At 45.2% G+C, this 20,836-nt stretch overlaps 1 protein-coding gene across 1 annotated transcript in view; it reads right to left on the reverse strand.

Annotated features, from left to right (window-relative positions):
• Positions 1–12,203, reverse strand: part of LOC125885006 (Krueppel-like factor 7) — a 52,241-nt gene extending 40,038 nt beyond the window's left edge. Inside the window, exon 1 of the mRNA XM_049570363.1 lies at positions 11,871–12,203. Coding sequence (XP_049426320.1) covers positions 11,871–12,050 — 180 coding nt within the window. The 5' untranslated portion in view covers positions 12,051–12,203. The remainder of the gene's footprint in view (positions 1–11,870) is intronic.
• Between the last annotated feature and the right edge of the window lie 8,633 nt (positions 12,204–20,836).

The following is a 20,836-nucleotide window of genomic DNA, read 5'->3' on the forward strand; positions in this document are numbered from 1 at the left end:
GAACTATTTGAGATTTTATGCGCAGATTCTACTTTTCAGAAACAAAAAACAAACAGTTTTTGCATCCAGAATTCTTTGACACAGCCCATTGTCTTTGCCCAAGGCCCTGAACTTGTGTCAGCCCACAAGATTCCACCATATCTCCCAGTTTAGACCAAAAAAATCCCCAACACTGTTAAACACATCCCATGAACTGCTCACACACACTCACATGCATGTACTGTACATACAGAGGAGAGATAGAGGGAGGAAGGCATAAACACAGATGTCTTTTGGCAGCCCAAATCTTAATTAGCACCAGGAGATCCATCTAATCAAAGGGTTGCCAGCCCATCATTAAGGCTAAAACACACACTGCTCTCCTCACACACCAGAACAGAACAATGGGAAACAGAGCTATGCTGTCACGCTGATGAATGGCTCTTCCCACAGGTCTCATTAAATCACAGAAGGGCACTTCCCAGGCCGTTGGAAGAGTTAAGCAGGGCGCAGAAACGTCGCACCCTCTCTGTCTGTCTACTTTGACACTTACACAGCCATTTTTTTTAACCAAGGCTACACGTCAAAATAATATTTTTCTTCGTGAAAAATTGTGCTTTCAGGCTTTGACATATAGGCTAATCCCAATTCAAGCTGAATCTGCCTGGTTTTGAGGATACAAGTCGTATCTTATTCAGACAACTCGGCCCTGCAGGGGTTTGGAATGACTGAAACTACATGACGTACCCAGTTGGCTGGAGATACCAGTGTCTTTAGGGTAATTTGGGACCCAGTTTAATCTTCCAGTGAATTTAGCATCAGCTGCTGACAATGGAAAACATCTTTTATCTGTTTGTGGCCACCAATCTGAGCCGTAAAATACATGTAGTATGAGATCGAGATTAAAGCTTGATCTCATAATTTTTCTTGTAAGATAAAAAAGTAGGGAGAGACAGAAACTCATAATTAATGCAAGAAGAGTAGGATGAGGAATCTTTGGAGAAAAGATGGATGGAAGGTGGGAGACTGAAGGAGGAAAGAGGTCGTGACACACTGACCAATCAGGCAGGCAGCTCTGGAGCAGCAAGCCATAGCAGGTGGAAAAACACCACTGGTTTTGCATGCTGGACAACCGCAGCTGAGTGTTGAGTCTGGCATGCAAAACGCGCCCACACATGACTGCATAGCCACGTACAGGGACACACAAACTTGGTGTCCCTTACAATGTGATTCAGCTCAGTCTTCTCAAAGCCTTCAACTGGCATTATTACGTCTTTGCTGGAACCTTGAACAAAATCCTTTTAAAAGGCTTTAACAAAAGCACCTGCGCCTGAAACGTCATCAAGGCCTGCAGTGGCAACTCAGCTGTGATCTTCACCAACGACTGTCTTGCTTTATAAACTATCCAACCAGTTTCAGAGCGTGCGCGTCCTTGCGGCTGTCACCACCAAGAGCTTAGGGCCGTGATTGATGACTGGCTTTGGATGACAACAACAAGCAGCGGTGTTTACTCAGGGCAAATTGCCCTTGTCTCTCTCTCTCCACCTTCCATCGCTTTCTCCCCCTCTCCCTCTCTAGCTCAATCTTTGGAGAGAGATGGTCCACATGGCTGCATCTCTGGTTTCTGGATGGCTACGAGTCCCTTGAGGTGGGATTAGCCTCCCAGAATGACAGCTAAACAAACAAATAGGCCAAAGCTGGTCTTCCTGGCTTGCCAAGGCTGCCTAGCAACAGGTAGGCAGCAAGATGGGATGTAACGCTTGGTATGTCAAAGCCAGTGTGACGGCTATAAAATGCCTGGACATGGTGTGAATGTGTGGCCATAATCAAAGCCAATGGATTGTCAAACATGTAAGAAGGTTGGAAGATTAAACACACTGATGTCCAAGTAGGAAGACAAGGAAGAAGTAACCACGGCAACCAACGATCACTTGAGGCCTTTGCAATTATTTCAAGTCATTTAAAATACATATTGCTGAAGTGTCACTCTGATGAGATTCAGCCATTAAAATAAGCAACGCCTACATGTTAACGCAGATGATGATTCATCTTATTGTTTACCTCAAAGAGCAGCCGGCGCTCTTTGATAGCTCTTTGACAGTCAGATACTGTATGGGCCCTTCAGAATACATGTTCTCATTAACGGATACTTACACATCCATGAATGTACATACTTGATGACAGCAAGCAGTTTAAAGTTTAAATTGTTTTTCATTTTGGTCCACTCTAATCAATTTCCGTGGCAGGGAGATTTGATTTTCCCTGACCAATCACCAGAGACAAATGAATCCCCCTGAATCTATCATCATTTTAAGGTGACACTGATGCATAGCCATGCCAACATACTGTTTTTCCCAGGGTTTTAAGAGTGTAGCAGAGCAAGTGGAAACAAACTATAATGTTGGCCATTATTAAGAAGACATGCTGTCGATGTCAAACTGTAGCAGTAGTCTTGTCTGTGTACTGATTGGCCAATCGTTATTTCCTCCATGGTGCTTATTGGATCATATTTTCAACTGAGAAACTGTTGTTTCATGTCACAATGCCAGACCATATAGTCAACTCAGTGTTGTGGGTGTGGATGGATTCACAGGTCTGAACCCAACTTTTTCTTGATGTCTAGGAAACCATTGCGTCCAGTAGGGTTGGGTCACGATGGTTGCCAGTCAGCAACCACTAAGAGCAAGCGCCCTCGCCCACACCAACACCAGGTTAGCAGTGGTGCTAATGGCGTTCATTGCATGCTTAAAAAGTAAGAATTCTGATTTATCGACCAGATGACCTATGGGCTAACAGTTGCTGCCTCCATTGTGAAGATTTGCCACTGTCACTCATCAATATCTGCTCCCAAACACTGGGCTGACTGCCATTTATCATTATTATTTATTTTAATTCACTGGTAACATTATAGAAATAGTGAATATCACACACTCTAGCAGGCGGGGCAGAAAGTGACAAAAGCATTCTGAGTAAGTTATTAACACTTACGCCTACATAAACATTGCATGCAATAGTCCGCGTTTCACCCTCTCTTCCCCCTGTCGGTCTCTTTCTCTCCATCAAACACACACAGACCTCAGTCCTGATTATCTCTGTGTAACCTGTGGACTCTCGTGTTGTCTGTGTTGTGTTGATATAAAGAGGCCCAGACTGATCCTGGTTTATTCCTGACAACTCTGACAGCAAGAGGTAAAAACTAAAGCCTCCGTCAATTATGACTATATAACTCGAGCCCATCTCCCATGGAGTACAACAGCAAAAGGGGAGAATAAAGGTGGGAAACACCCCTTTCTAGGTGGGGTACCCAAAGGTGAACGTAGGGGTACAGAAACTGTTCCTAAGCGTGTCAGGTACTAACAACTAAAACAAATTTTGTGTAATTATAATACTTAATATTACAAACGTACATTTGACTTTGTTACAAATATTAAATAACTGACCTTGTCACATCTGTCCTTTTCTCAACCAGAGAAATGTACTACTGTAGTGCATACAGTTGGCAGTTTGTGGGTCGGGTCTGGTTCAGGTGGTTGATTAACGCATATTTTTTGTGTTGATGGCATCGTTTATAAGAATGTTTTACTAGAGACATTGTTATATGCCATTTCTTTAGACAGCGCCCAACGCTAGCACTCAGCCAAGAAATAGTCCCTTCGATAGGCCTGATCAGGATGCCTCCTGGGCACCTCCTGTTAGAGGTGTTCTGGGCACGTTGCACTGGTAGGAGGCCTGGGGCAGACCCAGAACATGCTGGAGGGATTAGATATCTCATCTGGCCTGGGAACGCCTTGGGGTTTGCAGGAAGAGCTGGAAAGTGTTGCTGGGGAAAGGGACGTCTGGGGTGCTTTGCTTGGCCTGCTGCTCCTGTGACCTGGCCCCAGATAAGTGGATGAAAATGGATGGATGGATGGTTATGCACATTTGTTTGCCTTTGGTCGGAATCAGGCTAGCTGTTTACCACTGCTCCCATTCTTTATGCTAAGCTAGGCTAACTATCACCTGGTTTTAGATTTGTGTATGATTGACAGATATGAGAGTGGTATTGATACTTTTATCTATCTCTAAGCAAGAACGGGAATAAATATATTTACCATAATGTCAAACTACTCCTGTAAGGTGTTAGTTTGCTCCAGTTCCAGTCTGTAAACAAGATTCATCCAGTCATAGCCTTCTGATAGTGAGTCTCATCCAGTCTGTCCTGTCCACTGACACATAATACTCAGCTGATATTAGCGTGTGTCTTCTAAAATGCAGCTCTCACAGCTTGGTCTGATGTGACTCTTTTGATGCGACATTTCCACCAGCAGCTTGGCAGCATTTATTTGTGACACGCTCTGCGTAAACGAGCCTTTATTCAGCATTGTGCCAATTTTTGATTGCGTAACCCTCCCGAGTGCAACTTTTTGCAGAGAGACTGACTTTAAATAGGGGTTAGAGCAGGGCAAATCAAACAAGGCAGCTGTGACTTAGTCTTCTCAGAATTTGAAAAAAATAAACGAGAGACAGAGCAAGAGAGAGAGTCATGAGATAAAGAGAGACAGACAGAGAGTTGGTGGTAATTCCAAAGCATAAAACGAGAGCCTGAGACTTTTCTTCCTTCTCTTCCTTTCTCTTTTCTCCCTGCGGTTGCCAAGCCGGATGGCAGCAGCGAAGCATGTCGGATCACTGTAAGGTGCTGTAACGGCTTCCCGATTTCGCCTCAAATGATGTGAAAGTCATTGCCAAGCCATGTGTGCTGGTGTGAGGCGAAAAAAAATGACTGGCTCCTCTTCTCACTGTTAATCAAACCTGGGGTGGCAGAGCGTTTTGCAGACGGAAGCCATACATAAAGATGTGCTTGTTCACCACGCTCCCTCTCCCTCCCCCTCCTTGCTGCCTTTTTCTTCTCCACCACCACCACCACCACCACCAACGCCACCTCCTCTGCCTCTCACCCCTCTCCCAGTCACCAGAGCATCAGACAAATGAATGCTTCCTCCGTGTCCTCTCTTTCATCAGCGCTTCCAACCTTTTCATCAACGCCCATAAAGCAGTAGAAGGCATCTATCGCTGGCAATCGCCTCTCAGCTGCCTGAGTGATGAGACAGAGGTGGCAGAGTTCAGTAAGCGCTCTTATGGCAGAATGGATGTCACTGGGTCAGGGGGTCGCTCGCACATCTCATTACACAACATACACACAAACCTGTGCACCTGCATGTGATGGTGTGTGCACAGAAAACATCCTGATCTTGAGAGAAATGAAATCCTGTGCTGCATGTCCCAGCAAACCTGAGGATGCATGCATGCAGCACAGATTAATAAATGCAGAGGATCTCTGGAGGCTAAACTAAAGGTAAAAAACAAACGCAGAAAAGAAGTGCCTAGAAAACAGCAAGCACTGTCTTGTTAACATAACTGCTGCTGCTCAGGAGCCAAATTGGGTTTTTGCTGTTACAGCTCATTTATCTGTTTATACTAATTAGATGAACTCATAGCTCTTTTATTACAGTCTCTTTTTCCCCCCGTAAACAGACTGGCATCTATTCTCGGAATCGATGTATTGAGTAATAACCTTGTAGCTGGAAAACACTTAAAAGCGTCCAGCAGAGATGCTGCTCTGGGTGCACAAAGGTTCCCTTTCATGCCTCGGCGCGTCACGGGCCGAGGCCGTGTCGAATAGATTCTACGTGGCATCCATCTTCAAGATCTTCTGACTGCTATCGGGTTAGAGGCAAGCGAAACAACGCAGCGAGAAATCAATTTCATATTTGACACATGAGCGTCATGAGGTAGCACGGGCTCGTTGGAATACTTTGAGGATGTCTGGAAATTAACTGCAGCTATAAAACACAAACTAGAATGACTCTGCTGTCCCGTCTGGGGTGATGCTATTGTCTTTTCTGCCTTCAATGACATTTTAAGGGGCTTTGTGCAAACTGGACCAGACGTCAGTTAAACTAAAAGGGAATTAACTAAATTTTTCTTTGGAGAGCGTCCAAACTTGATTTCAGGAATTCCACATCTCATACTTACAGCTGATGTGACATTTTAATAAAGCCAGAGGCGCGGAACGAAGACGCCACCATGAGCTCTTTCGAGACAAATAGATTAAGTCCCAGTTTGTCCTTCCTCCTCCTGCTCGCAGAATACTCAACTGTGCCCGTTACAGGATTGATTTAATTTTAATTTGCATAAAATTACATCAAATAGCAGCGAGTGAAAGGTCACACAGAAGACATGGGGTGTTTTGGTTTTTTTTAACTGCTTGGTTTATTTTAGCCTCATGCTTGCACAGGAAACACATGATTCAGACATCTAAACTCATTCATCCTCATTGCTGCTGCTCTGCAAAGCAAGAAGTGCGACTTTGGGGACGTAGTTACCTGGCTGTGTTATAGCAGAACTGAGCAGCGTACGGCGTGGGGAAAACACACAAGTCCAGAGCTTACACAACAGCCCTGCAGAGATCAAAAATCCATACTGTGCTAATTCTATAAGAGGAAAGCGGCAGAAAAAAAGAGAGAACAGAGAAACAAGGGATGGAGGAAGACGAAGACAGGATGGAGGGGGCCAGTTGGCTGCGCTCCCCAGCATGCCTGCTGTGTGTGAGAAAGCAGCTGTGGCCTACTGAGGATTACATAACATGGTGAGACACATACGCAGCGGCGTGCACGTACGCAGCTGTGCACGCCACAGTGTATGGATGCATATGGATGTTCAGTGTCGCTGCAGATTTCCAGCTCTAACGTTTCCCACTTCATCTTCCTCCTCCTTCTTTCTTTTATCCTCATCATGATCTCAAACAAAGACTGGGGTCACTGTGCTATCTCTCTGGCCTTCACCACAGATTTAGGAGTGACCTTTCCCCTGGCAGCAGGGGCGGATTATGAGACAGTGGGCCCTCGGGTACGGATATGCAAAGGGCCCCAACACAGCTCCCACAGGAGCAAGACACACAGACTTTGCGGTGGTTTTTCCATCTCTTTGTAGTTGTTGCATCTTTTTGTGGTCACTTTCTGTCTCCTTGTGGTTGTTTTGTAGTATTTTGTTCCTCTTTGAGATTATTTTGTGTCTTTTTAAGGTAGTTTTGTATCTTTTTTTGGTCATTGTGTGTCACTTTGTAGTTATTTTGTGTCTTCTTTGAGGTACTTTTGTGTCTTTTTATGGAGTTTTGAGGCCCTTTTGTAACTGTTTTGCCTAAGTTTGTAATTATTTTGTGTGTCTGTGCAATTCACTTTGCATCTCTTTGTGGCGCTTTTGAGTCTCTTCCTGGTCAGTACGTGTTAATATGGCATTTGACATTTCGCAAGTGAAGGCCAGAGGGCCGCCTGACATTTTCAGCCCTGGTTCAGTGCCCAGTAGGACCATTCAGGAATTATGCTTGGAGGCAGTGGTGGATCTTCCTAGGGCGCCTCCCAAAGGGGGGCCATGAATTTCTTTTTTTAAGTTAAAAAAGAAAAAGAAAGAAAACTTAAGGGAAAACATATCCAAAGTGTGTGTTTGTAATAAATATTTTTTTTTGGGTGGGAAGTGCCCAAGGGGAACTTGCCTAGGAGACACTGCTTGGAGGCCTCAGCCAAAACACACAAAATAACTCCATCCATCTCCATCCCTACTTCTTCATCCTGATCCTCATGACACCATGCATCTGTGCCCTCTTCTTCTCTGACTATCTCTCTGAGTGTGTTCGTCGCTCTTGGGGGGGTTCGAGCCCACCGGACTGTGAAATGTGAAACCCTGCGGCGGGGAGAATGTGCATGCTCTGCAACTTCCTCCACCTCTACGTTCGCAAACCCCCTCCGCCCCCACCCCCAGACAGTGCCGCCGCCGCTGCTGCTCCTGCTCCTGCTCCTGCTCCTGCTGGCTGGAAAATGTGCGTGTTATTGAGTCCCGAGCAAGAAGTGGATGTAAGTGGATGCATCTGAGCATGTGGGCTTGCATATGGAGGTCGCGCCAGAGCGCCCTGCTGCTCCTTCCACATTTAGAAACACCCAAGCCAATCTGTGCACATCCACATATAGAAGCCCATAATGCACCATGCAGCAACATACAGACGTTTCGCTTGGGTAGGCATCAGCCGTTCAGTCTACATGTGTGTGTTGAGCCCCTCAGGGATAATTTATGTGTTGGAGGGTATGGAGTGTGTCCTGAGGTCAATGACAGACAGCCATTTGTGGTGTCCTGTTACGTCCTATCCATCAGGGTCAAGTGCTGTGGGTGAGGGCACGTCATCAGCGAAGCCTGAAAAATCTATCATATCATCCTGAAATCCAATCCAGATGTTTTGTCTTTTATATTTTGGCCTCTGAATGCTCAGAAGTTGCTAATATATGTTTGACAGTAAAGCCAAATGAGGCTTTATCACAGTGAATGCCAGTTTACAAAAGAGGGTAACAAGCTCTGGAAACTGCAGCCAACAGCAATGTCTGTTGGTATGAAGATGCAAAATAACACGTGTACACTTTGCTTTGAGGGAAACTGGGTTCCACATATAATGAGTAAGTTATGACCAGCTATGCTTGTTCCAAATCCAGCTCAGCCCTGCTGTTTGTTCCAACTCTGAACAACCAACTGTACTGGGATTTGGAAGCGAGACAGCACAGTTCAGTTTGGCACTATTTAGTTCAATAATGGAACAAATAGCAGCCTCAAATGTACCATCTGCAGACCTCCAAAACACTTTCCTGCTTTTCTACTCCCCATCCCCCTATAAGCGCCTGAATCATGCCTCACAGACACCAACAGGGGACACAGTCATCATTCTTGCCATCGCATCTCAGGGAGCCATTTAGGGTTCGACTACAACGGCCTCCTATCTCACCATCAGACCCCATAAAAGCATCAAATTCTAAATTGTGCCTGGAATACAGAGGGGATTGCTCAAGCCGCGGGTCTCTGCTGGAGGCAGGAGCTTTTAAGGCGAGCCACGACTCATAATTCATGTATTCAGGAGGGCTCGGTGGCATCTTCATGTTGCTACAATGGACGCAAGGATCGCTTTGCCAAGAACATCTCTGTGTGCTGTGCGGGGAGAGAGAGCAGGGGGCTTCAAAGTGTGGGGCAAGTCATAATCCTTGTGCTCACAAGGACACAATGCAATCTTCTCATCCCAAATAAGGGTTGTTTTCCAAAAAGTTTGATATTTGCTCCAATGATTCGTTATGGGACACAGGATGCTTTGAGCCTGCAAATTGGAAAAAAGTGTTTTTCAAACTATATAAATGATTTATTCCCACCCACCCCCTGCCCTGTTTGGTGTTTTCTTTAATTATGGTGCTCTCTGGAATCGGGATCATGGCAAATAATTAGTTTTATGCTGTAAAAAAGGATTAAATCTGCGCTTTTTAAGTAGAAAAACTGGCTAAAGGTGCAAGAAGTGTGTCATGGGTGTACATTTCAGGGGGGGTGCAGGGAACACGTTCCCTTCAATATCTACAACATGTGCATTTGTAACCCCCCCATAAAGACATGAAAGTAGCAGAGGACTTTCAGTTTGACAAAATTAAAGACATTTAAATGCAGAAAAAGCACAAATTACAAACCTACATCCTTGTTTAGATCTATAGACCAGAAATGAAACCTGTGACATTTCATTTTTTAAAGACTATCAGTAGACACAGGCGTAAATTTCAGGGGGGACACAGAGGGCAACCCCCTCAATATATTTAACGACATTTCCGTCGTAAACTGATGCAGAGAAGGCAAAAATGAATGCATAAAATTCATCAGAATGCAGAAAATTAAGTCTCTGATGCTCAAAATTTTCCGGTGGATGACCCCCAAACCCTTCGTTTTATGTGTGTCCCGCCAATGTTGTTCAAAACATACACCCTTGTGAAGATGTATAAATCAGCAAAGGAACCTGTGACATTTCATTTTTGAAAAGTCTATCAGTATATGGCACAGACGTAAATTTCAGGGGGGACACGGGGGAACGTCCCCCTCAATATATTTGGAACATGTCCCCCCCCCAATGATTTTGACAGAATGTGGGGAATCAAGTGTTTGATGCTCAAAATTTCAAGTGGATGACCCCCAAACATCCCCGTTTCATATGTGTGTCCATGTTGAATGTTGAAATGAAACCTACACCCTTGTTTAGCTCTATAGGAAAGAAACATTTCATGACAGTAGTAGAGGAGGCAGAAATTGATGCATACAAATTCACCAGAATGCACAAAATTAAGTGTCTGATGCTCCAAATTTCCTTGGGGAGGACCCCAAACCCCCAAACACAACCCTTGCTTTATGAGCCAGGTTCAACAGCAGAGTTCATCTCTAAAATGATGTCTCATGTAAAAGAAAAAGCATTTTCTCATACAATCTAAAAGCAGAATTCACACTATGGAACTGCCAAATAACAGCACGTATCTGCGTGTACATTCTCCACATTTAAGAGACAGTGACTGTGAAACTTGATGATTTTCCTTAATTCCAAAATGGACGTTGTCTCTGCAGAAAACTGACATTTCCAGCCTCCACAGATGAGAGCTTCCCCAGCCTTTTTGCCTACACACGCAGCTGCCTCTCTTCCATTTGCATTAGGTATCGATTTTGATATGCAGGCTGTGGGTGAGAAACAGGGAGAGAAAGACACGCGCTGCATATGGTACACGCAGGCCCCGTGCAATTTAAAAATCCACTGACAGTGAAGCTGGGAGTTGGAGACTTGTTATGAAAAGATGCGTCGGTGGCTAACAGTGGGATGCCAATTAGGCTGCTTGGCCACAGCGAATGGATCCGCGGTCACGCACCGGTCCCCCCCCCCCCCCCGTCACTCCTCCCTCCCTTCTTACGCATGGAGCAGAGAAGTGGGGAAAAGCTCCTATTGCATGAACAATACCGGCATCAAATTTCCATGCAATGATTTTTTTTTTTTGCTCGGTCAGTGAAGTGCAGCATGGAAAGCATCATCACCACCAGCAGCAGCAGCAGCATTGCAGGTGGGCCGACGGCTGCATGGCCCTTATTTTGACTTAGATATGGTAAAGGAAGGGTTGCTTAGTGAGAGATGGAGCTCTTATGCATGGCAGGTGCAACTAAATTGATATTATAGAAGAAAAAAATGACATATTAAGGTGAGAAACCCATGTTGGATATTTCAAAGTGCAGATTTTACGCACATTTACACCAGAAAATGGTGAAAGACAATATTTCTGCATGTATTAGTAACATTTTGAACACTTAAAATGCACGGAAACCCACACACATACTCTCACACACACACAGGTATATTTTCCACTATGAAATTTTGGGCTGACATAAACAAAGACGAGATGTGTGAGGAATATAAGAGCAGTAATGGCCGTGTAAAGTGCCGGTGCGTCTCCCCACGCATCCATCACCATGTGGCCGCGTGCTTATCTCCTCATATTCATCCTCTGAACTTGGATGGAGTAAGTGTGTGTGAGGTGGGTTTAAAAAAAAAATAACATGCAGGTGAACACGCAGATGACAGTTATCCCTCTCCTGCGCTGCCTTAACACATTTTTCCACCGTTAAGGTGGACATGTTAAGGTATCTATAATGAATAAGTGAGGGGACTTCTCTCCGTGCGGGGGGGTTCACTACTCAGTAATCTGAGGGATGCAGATGTATTATTCACGATCAATTCATTCCCTATTATGGGATTCGGATGTTCATCTTTCCTAAATCGCATTTGACAGCTTTATTACGCGCCGGCGTGCGTTCGCATCTTATCCACTTTGCCATCTCTGGGAAAATTGTCAGATATATGAGTGATGAAAAGCATTTCATCTCCTCATTTCTCCCTCAACTACCACACTTTGGGGAGAAAAGTTGACGCCTGCATCCCGAGCGCGTGTGAACCCAATCAAAGAGCGGACCGTGTGGTTTAAAGCGCCTGATAGACATGATGCACGCCGGCTGTAGGGCTGAAAGTTGACACGTACCTGCTGCCAGTTTTCCTCTAGCGAAGGCATGGCAGAGAAGTAGCCGGTGTCGTGAACGAGCTGAAGTTCCTGAAAGATACTGTGGTTCGCTAAGACATCCATGCTGGCGCTCGGTGATGGAAAACAAGAATGATCCACAAGAAATGTGCCTCCTTTCTTGGCTGTGTCAGACCTCTGCATCCACTTCTTTCATATTAGTCCATAGGAGAAAATTAATTTGTCAGTGTGGCGGCTGGAAATGTGGCGATTAGGGTCTCTGTACCTGCGCGCATTATCGGACTCGGTGCGTAAAAGAGACAGGGGGTGATGGAGGCTCCATGCGTATCCGTGTTGCCAAACTAGACACTGATAGGAAGCCAAAGGAGGGGAGGGGCTTGGTAAACGAAGGGGCGTTGTTTGGTTTGTCAATCAACTCCCCCTGCTTGTCCGTTTAAGGCGAATGGGCGGTTGAGGGGTTATTTGAGCCGCGACGGAGCGTGGAGAGGCGGGGTTAGGCAGATTTAGCGGGCGGGATTGGCTCCAGCGTCATGTCACTCAAACCGAATATGGGCTCGATAGGTGAGCTATTTATGGATGGGTATATTAGATTTGGAAGAAGGTCTGAAAGGCTAGTCTGAGAGGAGAAGCCGTGGTGTAAACATCATGTGCTCACAAACAGGAGCTGGAAACAGTATTAATAGGCTGCTATATTGTTCCACAGTGTAGAAATTAAATAATAATGAGATGCAGGATGAGGCATTAGACTGTAGCAAATATATATCCCTGTATGGGGACTCTATGCTTTAATAATGAGTTTATAGTATAATGACATTTTAATCTCCTTTAATATCTCCATAGTGCTGCTGCAGTGCTCCTGTGCAGACTGTATCAGCGTGTTTAGATATGTGTGCACTATCCATAATAAAGATTTAGTGTGTTTATTCTGTATTTTTAATGTCATATCAGCACTGTAATCCAATAGAGACTTCCTCATAAGTTGAAGTTAAAAGTCATATACAGTGGCGAATCTTCCAATACACGTCTTCAAGGCATCTTTTGGTTGCTGGGAATCAATATTGTGGTTCCTTTTAACAGGGTTATGATACACACCGGGCACGTCAGTTTTAGAGCCAGTGGGCTACAGCCGCAGACACAGGGTGACACCCTTTGCAGCAGTATGTCACTCCCCGGTTGGCTGGAGTTTGTAACGCCACCAGAAACTACTGTAATTCAGTCAGACAACTCACGTTTAAATGTTTATTTCAACAGAAGAACATAGTTAGAGTTTAGCCCCCCCCCCTTAGCCAGAGCCTGCAGGTGGATGCTGGGGTGGAGGTGGGGCTAAAAGAGCAAGCAGCAGTGTTGATGCAGGGCAGCAGCGGCACCGACGAGGCCTAAAGAGACCAAGGAGATTTTGCAGCTTAAATAGACCGCCAAAGTAGGAGGGTGTATTTTGTAGATGACATATAAGAAGTGACGTATGATGTGCGGCTGCCTGGACTAATTCACAGGTGTTGCTGCATTCCAAAGAGAGTCAAAGTCCGTATAGAGCAGGTGGGAGAGGAGGTGGATGGGTCATGCAAACCCCAGACTTTTGCTTAGAAGTCCACTGTTCGGTTCCAGTGTGATTTTTAAGCCAAACATGATGTTTTTTCTTAAATCTAACCATGCGTTTGTTGCCTCACCCTAAAGAAATCAACCTTGAAAAGACACAGCACCTTATATTTTCATGTGTCTGTCCACTGACAAAGCAGCAGTGTTTGACGAGTTATGATGAGACCATGTTGAACCAGCATATAAAACGCTGAACTCAAGTCCTCCTGAACTTAAAGACACGCAGTGGGAAATGGTGACAATAGTTTTAGGACCTCTGTGCTTAGGTTGCTCCCTTCAACAAGGTACAAACTTGATGTCAGAAATATAAGTCCACCAGTTCCCTAAAGAAATGAACCAGCGCAAAGTGTAGATTGCCGCACTTAGACATAGACACTGTGAAATGGACACTGTCTGGAAAGTCCAGGGTTCTCATTACAGGAGTTGAGCTACCATAGGAGCTGAGAAGAAGAGCTGCTACGGGAGCTGATATGTACAAGTAGGAAGCAAGTGGGGGGAAAATGCATTTAACGCCAGTGATGGTGAAGCTAGAAGTAGGACAGTGGCATAAAGTGCTGTGAGGTGGCATGTCCAGGAGTGCCAGTATGTGTCTAGCTGCCGCCAGTGTGGGGTTGTGCATTGAAAATAATAGGGGCGTATTTTTTGATGCATGACGCATCTGATGCGGTTGTGTTTGTCCGAAAGGGGAAAATGATCCAAAGATCTAATTCTAACATTCCGTCTGTAGCAAGGGTACCACCTCTAGTCATGGCAATGCAACCTGTTCTCATTCCAGAGTTGTCAAATACTGCTGCGTGGTAAGTGATTTCCGAGTCGGACACTGACGAAAAAAGGCATCCAAGTGGTGTCACTTTATAACGCCTCCAGATGGTGTCAGTTTGAGATGCCGCCCTACAACAACGTAACTTAAGAAGGTGTGCTGGATGGGTCCAGCAGACACCAGACTTTCACCCAGCATTATAAGAGTAAGAGATAATGAAAAGACAAAAGCCATCTGGGGCGCAGTGCCAAAGAAAAGAAGGGAACCAAGGGAAGCTTGCCCAGGGCACCAAGTGTGCTAGGTTCTGCACTGGTCATATAAAATGTTTATCTCGTAAAGTGACAGGCTTATTACACTGACCCACACTGATAAAAATCAGCACTTCTTTTATGCAGCTGTAAGTAACAGAAGGGTGAAAAAGAGTCCACCGAGCATGTGTGTGTGGGATGATAGATAAGTAGGCAAATCTTCCTCGATACGTCTTGTTTGGTGGTGAGAGTAATGCCGCTTATTCGCTGGCCCCGTGTAAGCCATCGAAATTGTACACTTCCATGCAGGCTCAATAGTATTCTCTCTCTGTCTCACACAGTCACACAGTGTGTTGTAGAGGTCTGTAATCTCATTACAGTGCTAGGAGAAGGCTGGCTGAGGGCCCCGGCTATGCGATTTACACATGGCATTTTGGGAGGGAGAGCTCAGCTCAGACGGACGATGAAGCTCCCGCTGACATTTATCCGTTTGACACAACTCACTCCGTCTCCCTTTCCTCTTCCTGCTTCTTGTTCCTGCCTCTCTCAGTCTCTCCTGCCCCTTGCTCTTTAAGTCTGCCCCTTTTTATTTCTCATCTCTCTGATACCATGCCTCTCTGCCTGCCACTCTCCATCCGTCCCTCATGTCTTCCCCCATAATCCTGCACCACACTCTGTGTTCCACCATCAATGTTTTCGGCAGGGCTGGACAGACGACAGAAGGAAAACACATGACAGAGACATAAATGCAAACAGCGACGGTTGCCATGTGTGCGGCAGAAGTCGGTCAGCTGACAAAAGAAAGAAAACAACAATCCAGCACGGCTGTGTCCTGTTTATCCCATCTCCACATGGCTGACTGAAGTGTAAAATATTCATCAGATAAATCCTGTTATTTTTATGAATTGTTCATGTGGCTGTTTGGACTATAAGAGCCAACAAAAAGCAGTTAGAACAAATTGTTTTAACCATAATAAAATCTGTCCAGAATTGTTCCATATGACAAAGACAAATCTTGTAAGCAGTGGCTGATTTGTGCTCATACTGAGCTTTCAAAGAACCATGTTTCCATCACAACAAAATACCAGGATTCATAACACTGGTTGGTCGAAGTCCACAAGGATATCCTGTCGCTGTGGGGATTGGATGATGGTCCAATAGAAGGGAAGCAAAGTAATGAACAGTAAAGGACACAGACACAGTTAGTTACATATTATTTTATTCATTATTTCTCGTTAAGTATACATCCAATGGGTTTGTGCATGGGCAGATTATGAGACAATGAGGTCCTGGGCACAGACATACAGAAGGCCCCACCACCTCTCTTTGTAGTGGTTTGGTGTCTTTTCGTAGTCTTTTTGTGTCCTTCATTGTCATTTAGAGTTAGGGTTAGGGTTAGTTGCTGCTTGTTACGTGTTTATTTGGGTGACATTTTGCTGGCAAACCCGTTCAGTAATTCATCAGTGGGTTTGCATTGCCTTGTTTTGCACACTGCACACCAAAATTAGTATGTATATGTCATGGTCAATCTGCCACACTTTCCTGGTTCGCATTTTTGACATCAGGAATGTGCCAGAAAACAAGGTTAGTAAATAGGAGAAAGCAGCATGGAGGGCAGTAAAAATGTTAAGGTGGTTTATTCTTTTTCATATCTGGTACTTATTGAGTCTCTCTTTCAAACTCAGTGCCAGCTAATTTTGGCAAACGTTTGAGCACTGCTTGGGCGGAGACAGGCGGTATTTTGTGGCTCTGCATCCTCATCGACTGGAGCTGATGAATATCCATGACTACTGCAGAATCATTTGCCCCAGGAGTGAATGTCGATTGTAACCTTTCCCGTTAAATACAAAAGCCAGATGTTAGTGGGTGTTAGTGGGTGTTAGTGGGGTTTTTTTTAACCTGTTTAACAATATAACTGACAGTATTTATGTTTTGAGCACTTGTTACGCTGCTATGCTAAATCTGGCTTGTAAAACCTCATCAATTAATGCTAGTAAGCCCATAACCTAATGCCTCTTCCAACACATTACGTTACGTTAGTCATGAGAAATGTGCCTGTGACCTTTCCTATCTGGAGGGGTGTGTGGTAGACTCACCACCAGGCAACCGCTCTTGCTCCTCGTGACCAGCTCGCTCGGACCGGACGACTCCTTTGGACACCCCTCGTTCTGTCGGACCAGTCGGCCATCTTGCTCTTCTTTGTTGATATGTAGCGTGAATGTATATTTACACGGATACTTCGTGGTGGTGTGTCAAACACTTTCTCAGTCTCTTTTGTCTTCAGATTGTCTCACTGGCGTCTCCCTCATGATCAGCTCAAAGGCCTCTCCAGCTCCCCCTCCAAGTGCGGCTAATAACAACTACCCTGACCCTGCCCCCTACCACCTGCTTAAACCACACCCACATCTACAAGACATTCATTGAACTGCCAATAAAGCTATCATAACACAGCCTACAAATGCCACCGCAAAACTATCAATCTAACTGAATAATACTGTAAGAGATAAAATATCAGCAATGACTGTATTTCAGAGTTGAACACACTTTACATACTGTGTTGTATGTAATATTATAGGTACTTTACTTTTCCACTGTGTGCCATAATCGTCCTGTTTAAATTAATCTTCCTTTTTATTTTATCAGTCTGTCTTAAAGATATCAGGTCTGTGGTGGAACTGCACTGGAAGAATTATTTCACACTTATTTTAAGTTGCAGGAACAGTTTGTTTTGCAGTGTAACACCACCACCCCACCACCATCACCAGGAATTAGCCAAACTGAAAGCTTTGTCGTAGCGCCCGTTCCCAGCCACGTATCCCCCCACCACCACCATCTCCTCCTCCTCTTCTTCCTCTTCCTCGGCCCAAAGCCCATGCATATCATAGATAAAAAATAAGTGCTCACCATTATCCGTGGGCACACAGCGTTATATTGTGGATGCTGACATTGCTCTTACCTGGCAGTTGGTGCTTTTACAATATTAATAATGGAGCAGGCGCCATCCATCATGGGGATATGAGGCTGCTAATCATGTCAGTTCCCTGCATATTCACTCCTTTCATCAAAAGAGGAGGAGAGTAGTGGGGAGAGAGGCAAAGGGAAGACAGAGGGGAGAGGAGGAAGAGCAGGAGAGTGACGGTGAGAAGCAGAGATAAACAAAGACTGGGGAAACGATGGAGAAAAAGAGGGGAAGAGAGGGGGGAAAGAGGGAGATGGAAGGGGACAATATCAATGTGCTGAACACATGACAGATGCCCTTGGCCTTTTGCTGAATGGCTTCCCTGTTGGCAGGAGTTAACCAGTGTATTTAAACAGGACAAGACGAATGGGACCTCTACTCCCCCTGCTCACTGAACCAGCCCATTTCTATTCCAACTCACAGCCTTTCCCCATGTGGGAATGCTAATATGGTTAGCTGACATTGGTAGGGTTAAAACTTCATAACAGCATTTTATTGTAATATTCACTTTACTGCAACTTTCCAATTTTTCAAACCTTTTCCTGGGAACTTCTGCTGGGCATGAAGTCAGTTTGCAGCGTTTGCACAGCTTGATGCTACAAAAAAGTAATTTCATTTAATTCTGTTTTATACAGCAGCACCCCCAAACGTGGTAAGGGGGCTAAGGGTGAGGCCATGGCCTCCTGATATTACAGAATAGCTGAAAATAATTGGAGGCTGGCATTACTGTCTTTGAGAGGCTGTGGTGTGCTCATATTTTAAGCTAGTGGTATCGCATGAAACTAGACAGCATAAGGCATCAATTGGTAGCAACCATGTTGGCATAGCTTGTCTGGAGGGGGCGTAAATAATGTTTCAAATTTATGCGAAATGTTGGCGAGGGAACAACTGGCATGGCCATTTTCATCGGGGTCCTTTGAACTCTCACCTCAAGATATCTGAATAAGAATGGGTTCTATGGGTACCCAGAAGTCTCCCCTAAACTTGAGAGAGCTTTCATCCATTCATTTTCCGTAACTTCTTATCCTATTAGGGGTCGTGGGAGGCTGGAGCCTATCCCATCTGACATTGGGTGAGAGGCGGCGTACACCCTGGTCACGGCACCAGACTATCACAGGGCTGACACATAGAGACAGACAACTATTCACACTCACATTCACACCTATGGCCAATTTAGAGTCATCAGTTAACCTGCATGTCTTTGGACTGTGGGAGGAAGCTGGAGTACCTCAACCCCACCCTCAAACCAGGAACCGTCTTGCTGTGAGGCGACAATGGTAACCACTGCAGCACCCTGCTGAGAAGGCTTGTTTCCAGTAAATCTTTTGTTTTGTTCCTTACAATCAAGATCGGGGGCTTAGCAAAAGGTCAATTCCTGAAAATCAGTTATGGCTTATGGTTTTTGGTGCCACCCCAAGAATTTCAGTGACCTCCATATGGCCACCACTATGGAAAATTTTAGGGGCACCACAGATTTTATAAGCTTGGTTTCCTTGTAAAACTTCTATTTCCCCCGTCTCCACTTGTTTTGTAAAGAAGATCACTCTGCTCTAACGTAATGAAACTGACCAACCAAAAGCAAGTCGATTTGCACTGAAAACAACACCTGATGTTTGTAGTGGCACACTCCCCAGCTCGCCTCTCTATCCATTAGTCTCCTGCAACAGAGGGACCTTGAGTGTCGGTACTTTGCTTTGCTTCATTTTGCCTCATTTAGTGTAATATGACATCCACATGCTCTGATGTGTTTGAACATAGCATTTACACAAAAGTGGCGCATTTTCTTCCAGTTCAAACAGCTTCTGCGGAATATTATGATAACCTTTATGTTTAGAGGAAATAAGGATACACAAATGTTCCTCCAACATCTGTCCTCTAACATGCCTTTTGCCTGGCCACCAGCAAGGAAAAAGGGAAGCTGGTCATGATTGATGGGCCTGGTTAAATAAAGATAAGATTTTGAAAACGTGGCCATATGTCTGCCGTATGCACTGTCTCTTTTGGCGCAGAGCCCGGATGCAGAACGTCTTCAATATCCTGACGTCTTCATGCTGTTCCTCCATAGGGGAAGAGCCAGGGGAGCGGGGAGAAGATCGAGGTGGAGGTGGAGGTGGGCGACGAGTAGGGGGTGAGGAGGGGTGGATTTCAGAGCGACAGGCCGACTGAGAAAAGCGATAATGAGTGCTCAGGGCTGTCTGGGGTGAAAACTGCTTCCCGCGCGAGATATAGCTGCGAGGGGAAGGGAACAGGGGAGGGGGGGGGGGGATTGAAGGGAGTAAAGGGTGCAGGAGAAAGTGCCCTCTCAGCTGGGTGATGTTTGATGCGGCGCGGCTGCTTCCTATGCTGGGAAGAGCGAGCGGAAACGCAGCCAGTGAGGAGGCCATGAGGGGCAGCTGTTAAGTGCCAATTAGGCGACGATGAGTGGGAGACGGAAATACCCATTTGCACACACACATTCCTGCAAGTAGGCAGGGAGGAGTAGTCAAAAAGTGAAACAAATAGGGCCTAATCCCTGTCAGTTTGCCCAGAGTCGCTCTCCTTCTCACCCTCTATCTCCCCTCCCGCCTGTTAGGTAACGTCACATCAGTGTAGGCTGGAAATGCGGGTTGTGATTTGCTGTCCCGTTTATTTCTGTCTCTGTCTAGCCTCGGCCTCTTCTGAAGGCCACTGAAAGGAGCGTTTTGTAAGGGCTTGTCACATTATGCCAAAGGACAATGCCCCGTGTCAGGTGTCCAATTAGTGAGCGAATTCACTCACATATTTAGTCCATGCCACAGAAAATGATAAGGTGGGGTGAGCAAAATGGAGGAACTAAAAAATTTTTGGAGCTTATTTTTCAGTGATAGGCTTTTCAAAGGGAGGCATCAAATTCAGTCTCTGGCAGTGTGTGTGTGGGTGTGCCTATTCTTTACTCATGCTTGTGTGCATCTGTTGGTGTATTACATATCATGTGTATATCTTTTCTGTTATGACTACTTGGTCACGAAGAACTGGGAGTAAAATTAGACCAGATGTTAAACCAGATGTAGACAATGAGGAGAAGTCAGATTATTCACACTCCCTTACAGTAACATTTGTCTGCAACACTATGGTGAATGCCTGGTTAGGTTTAGGCACAAAAAACATTTGGTTATGGTCAGGAAAAGAGCGCATTTTGGCTTCAAACTCTCACATTTGGTGGCCCTAAAGTTGCTGTTTGGCTCATTGTGGAGATGCCGCTAGCTAACCTCCTTCTTATGTATGCTCACCTTGTTTCTTCTGATACCTTACATTCCAGACACTTATGAGGTTTTTATAGGGAGCTGAATTATCAGCAGAGGTCTCCTCCTCTCCAAAACAACTGGACCAGGTGATTTAAAGCAGTAAAAATATTGAATAAAGCAGTTTCACGTTAACAATCAGTGTT

This window comes from Epinephelus fuscoguttatus, linkage group LG24 (genome assembly GCF_011397635.1).
Source record: "Epinephelus fuscoguttatus linkage group LG24, E.fuscoguttatus.final_Chr_v1".
Classification (NCBI taxonomy): Eukaryota; Metazoa; Chordata; class Actinopteri; order Perciformes; family Serranidae; genus Epinephelus; species Epinephelus fuscoguttatus.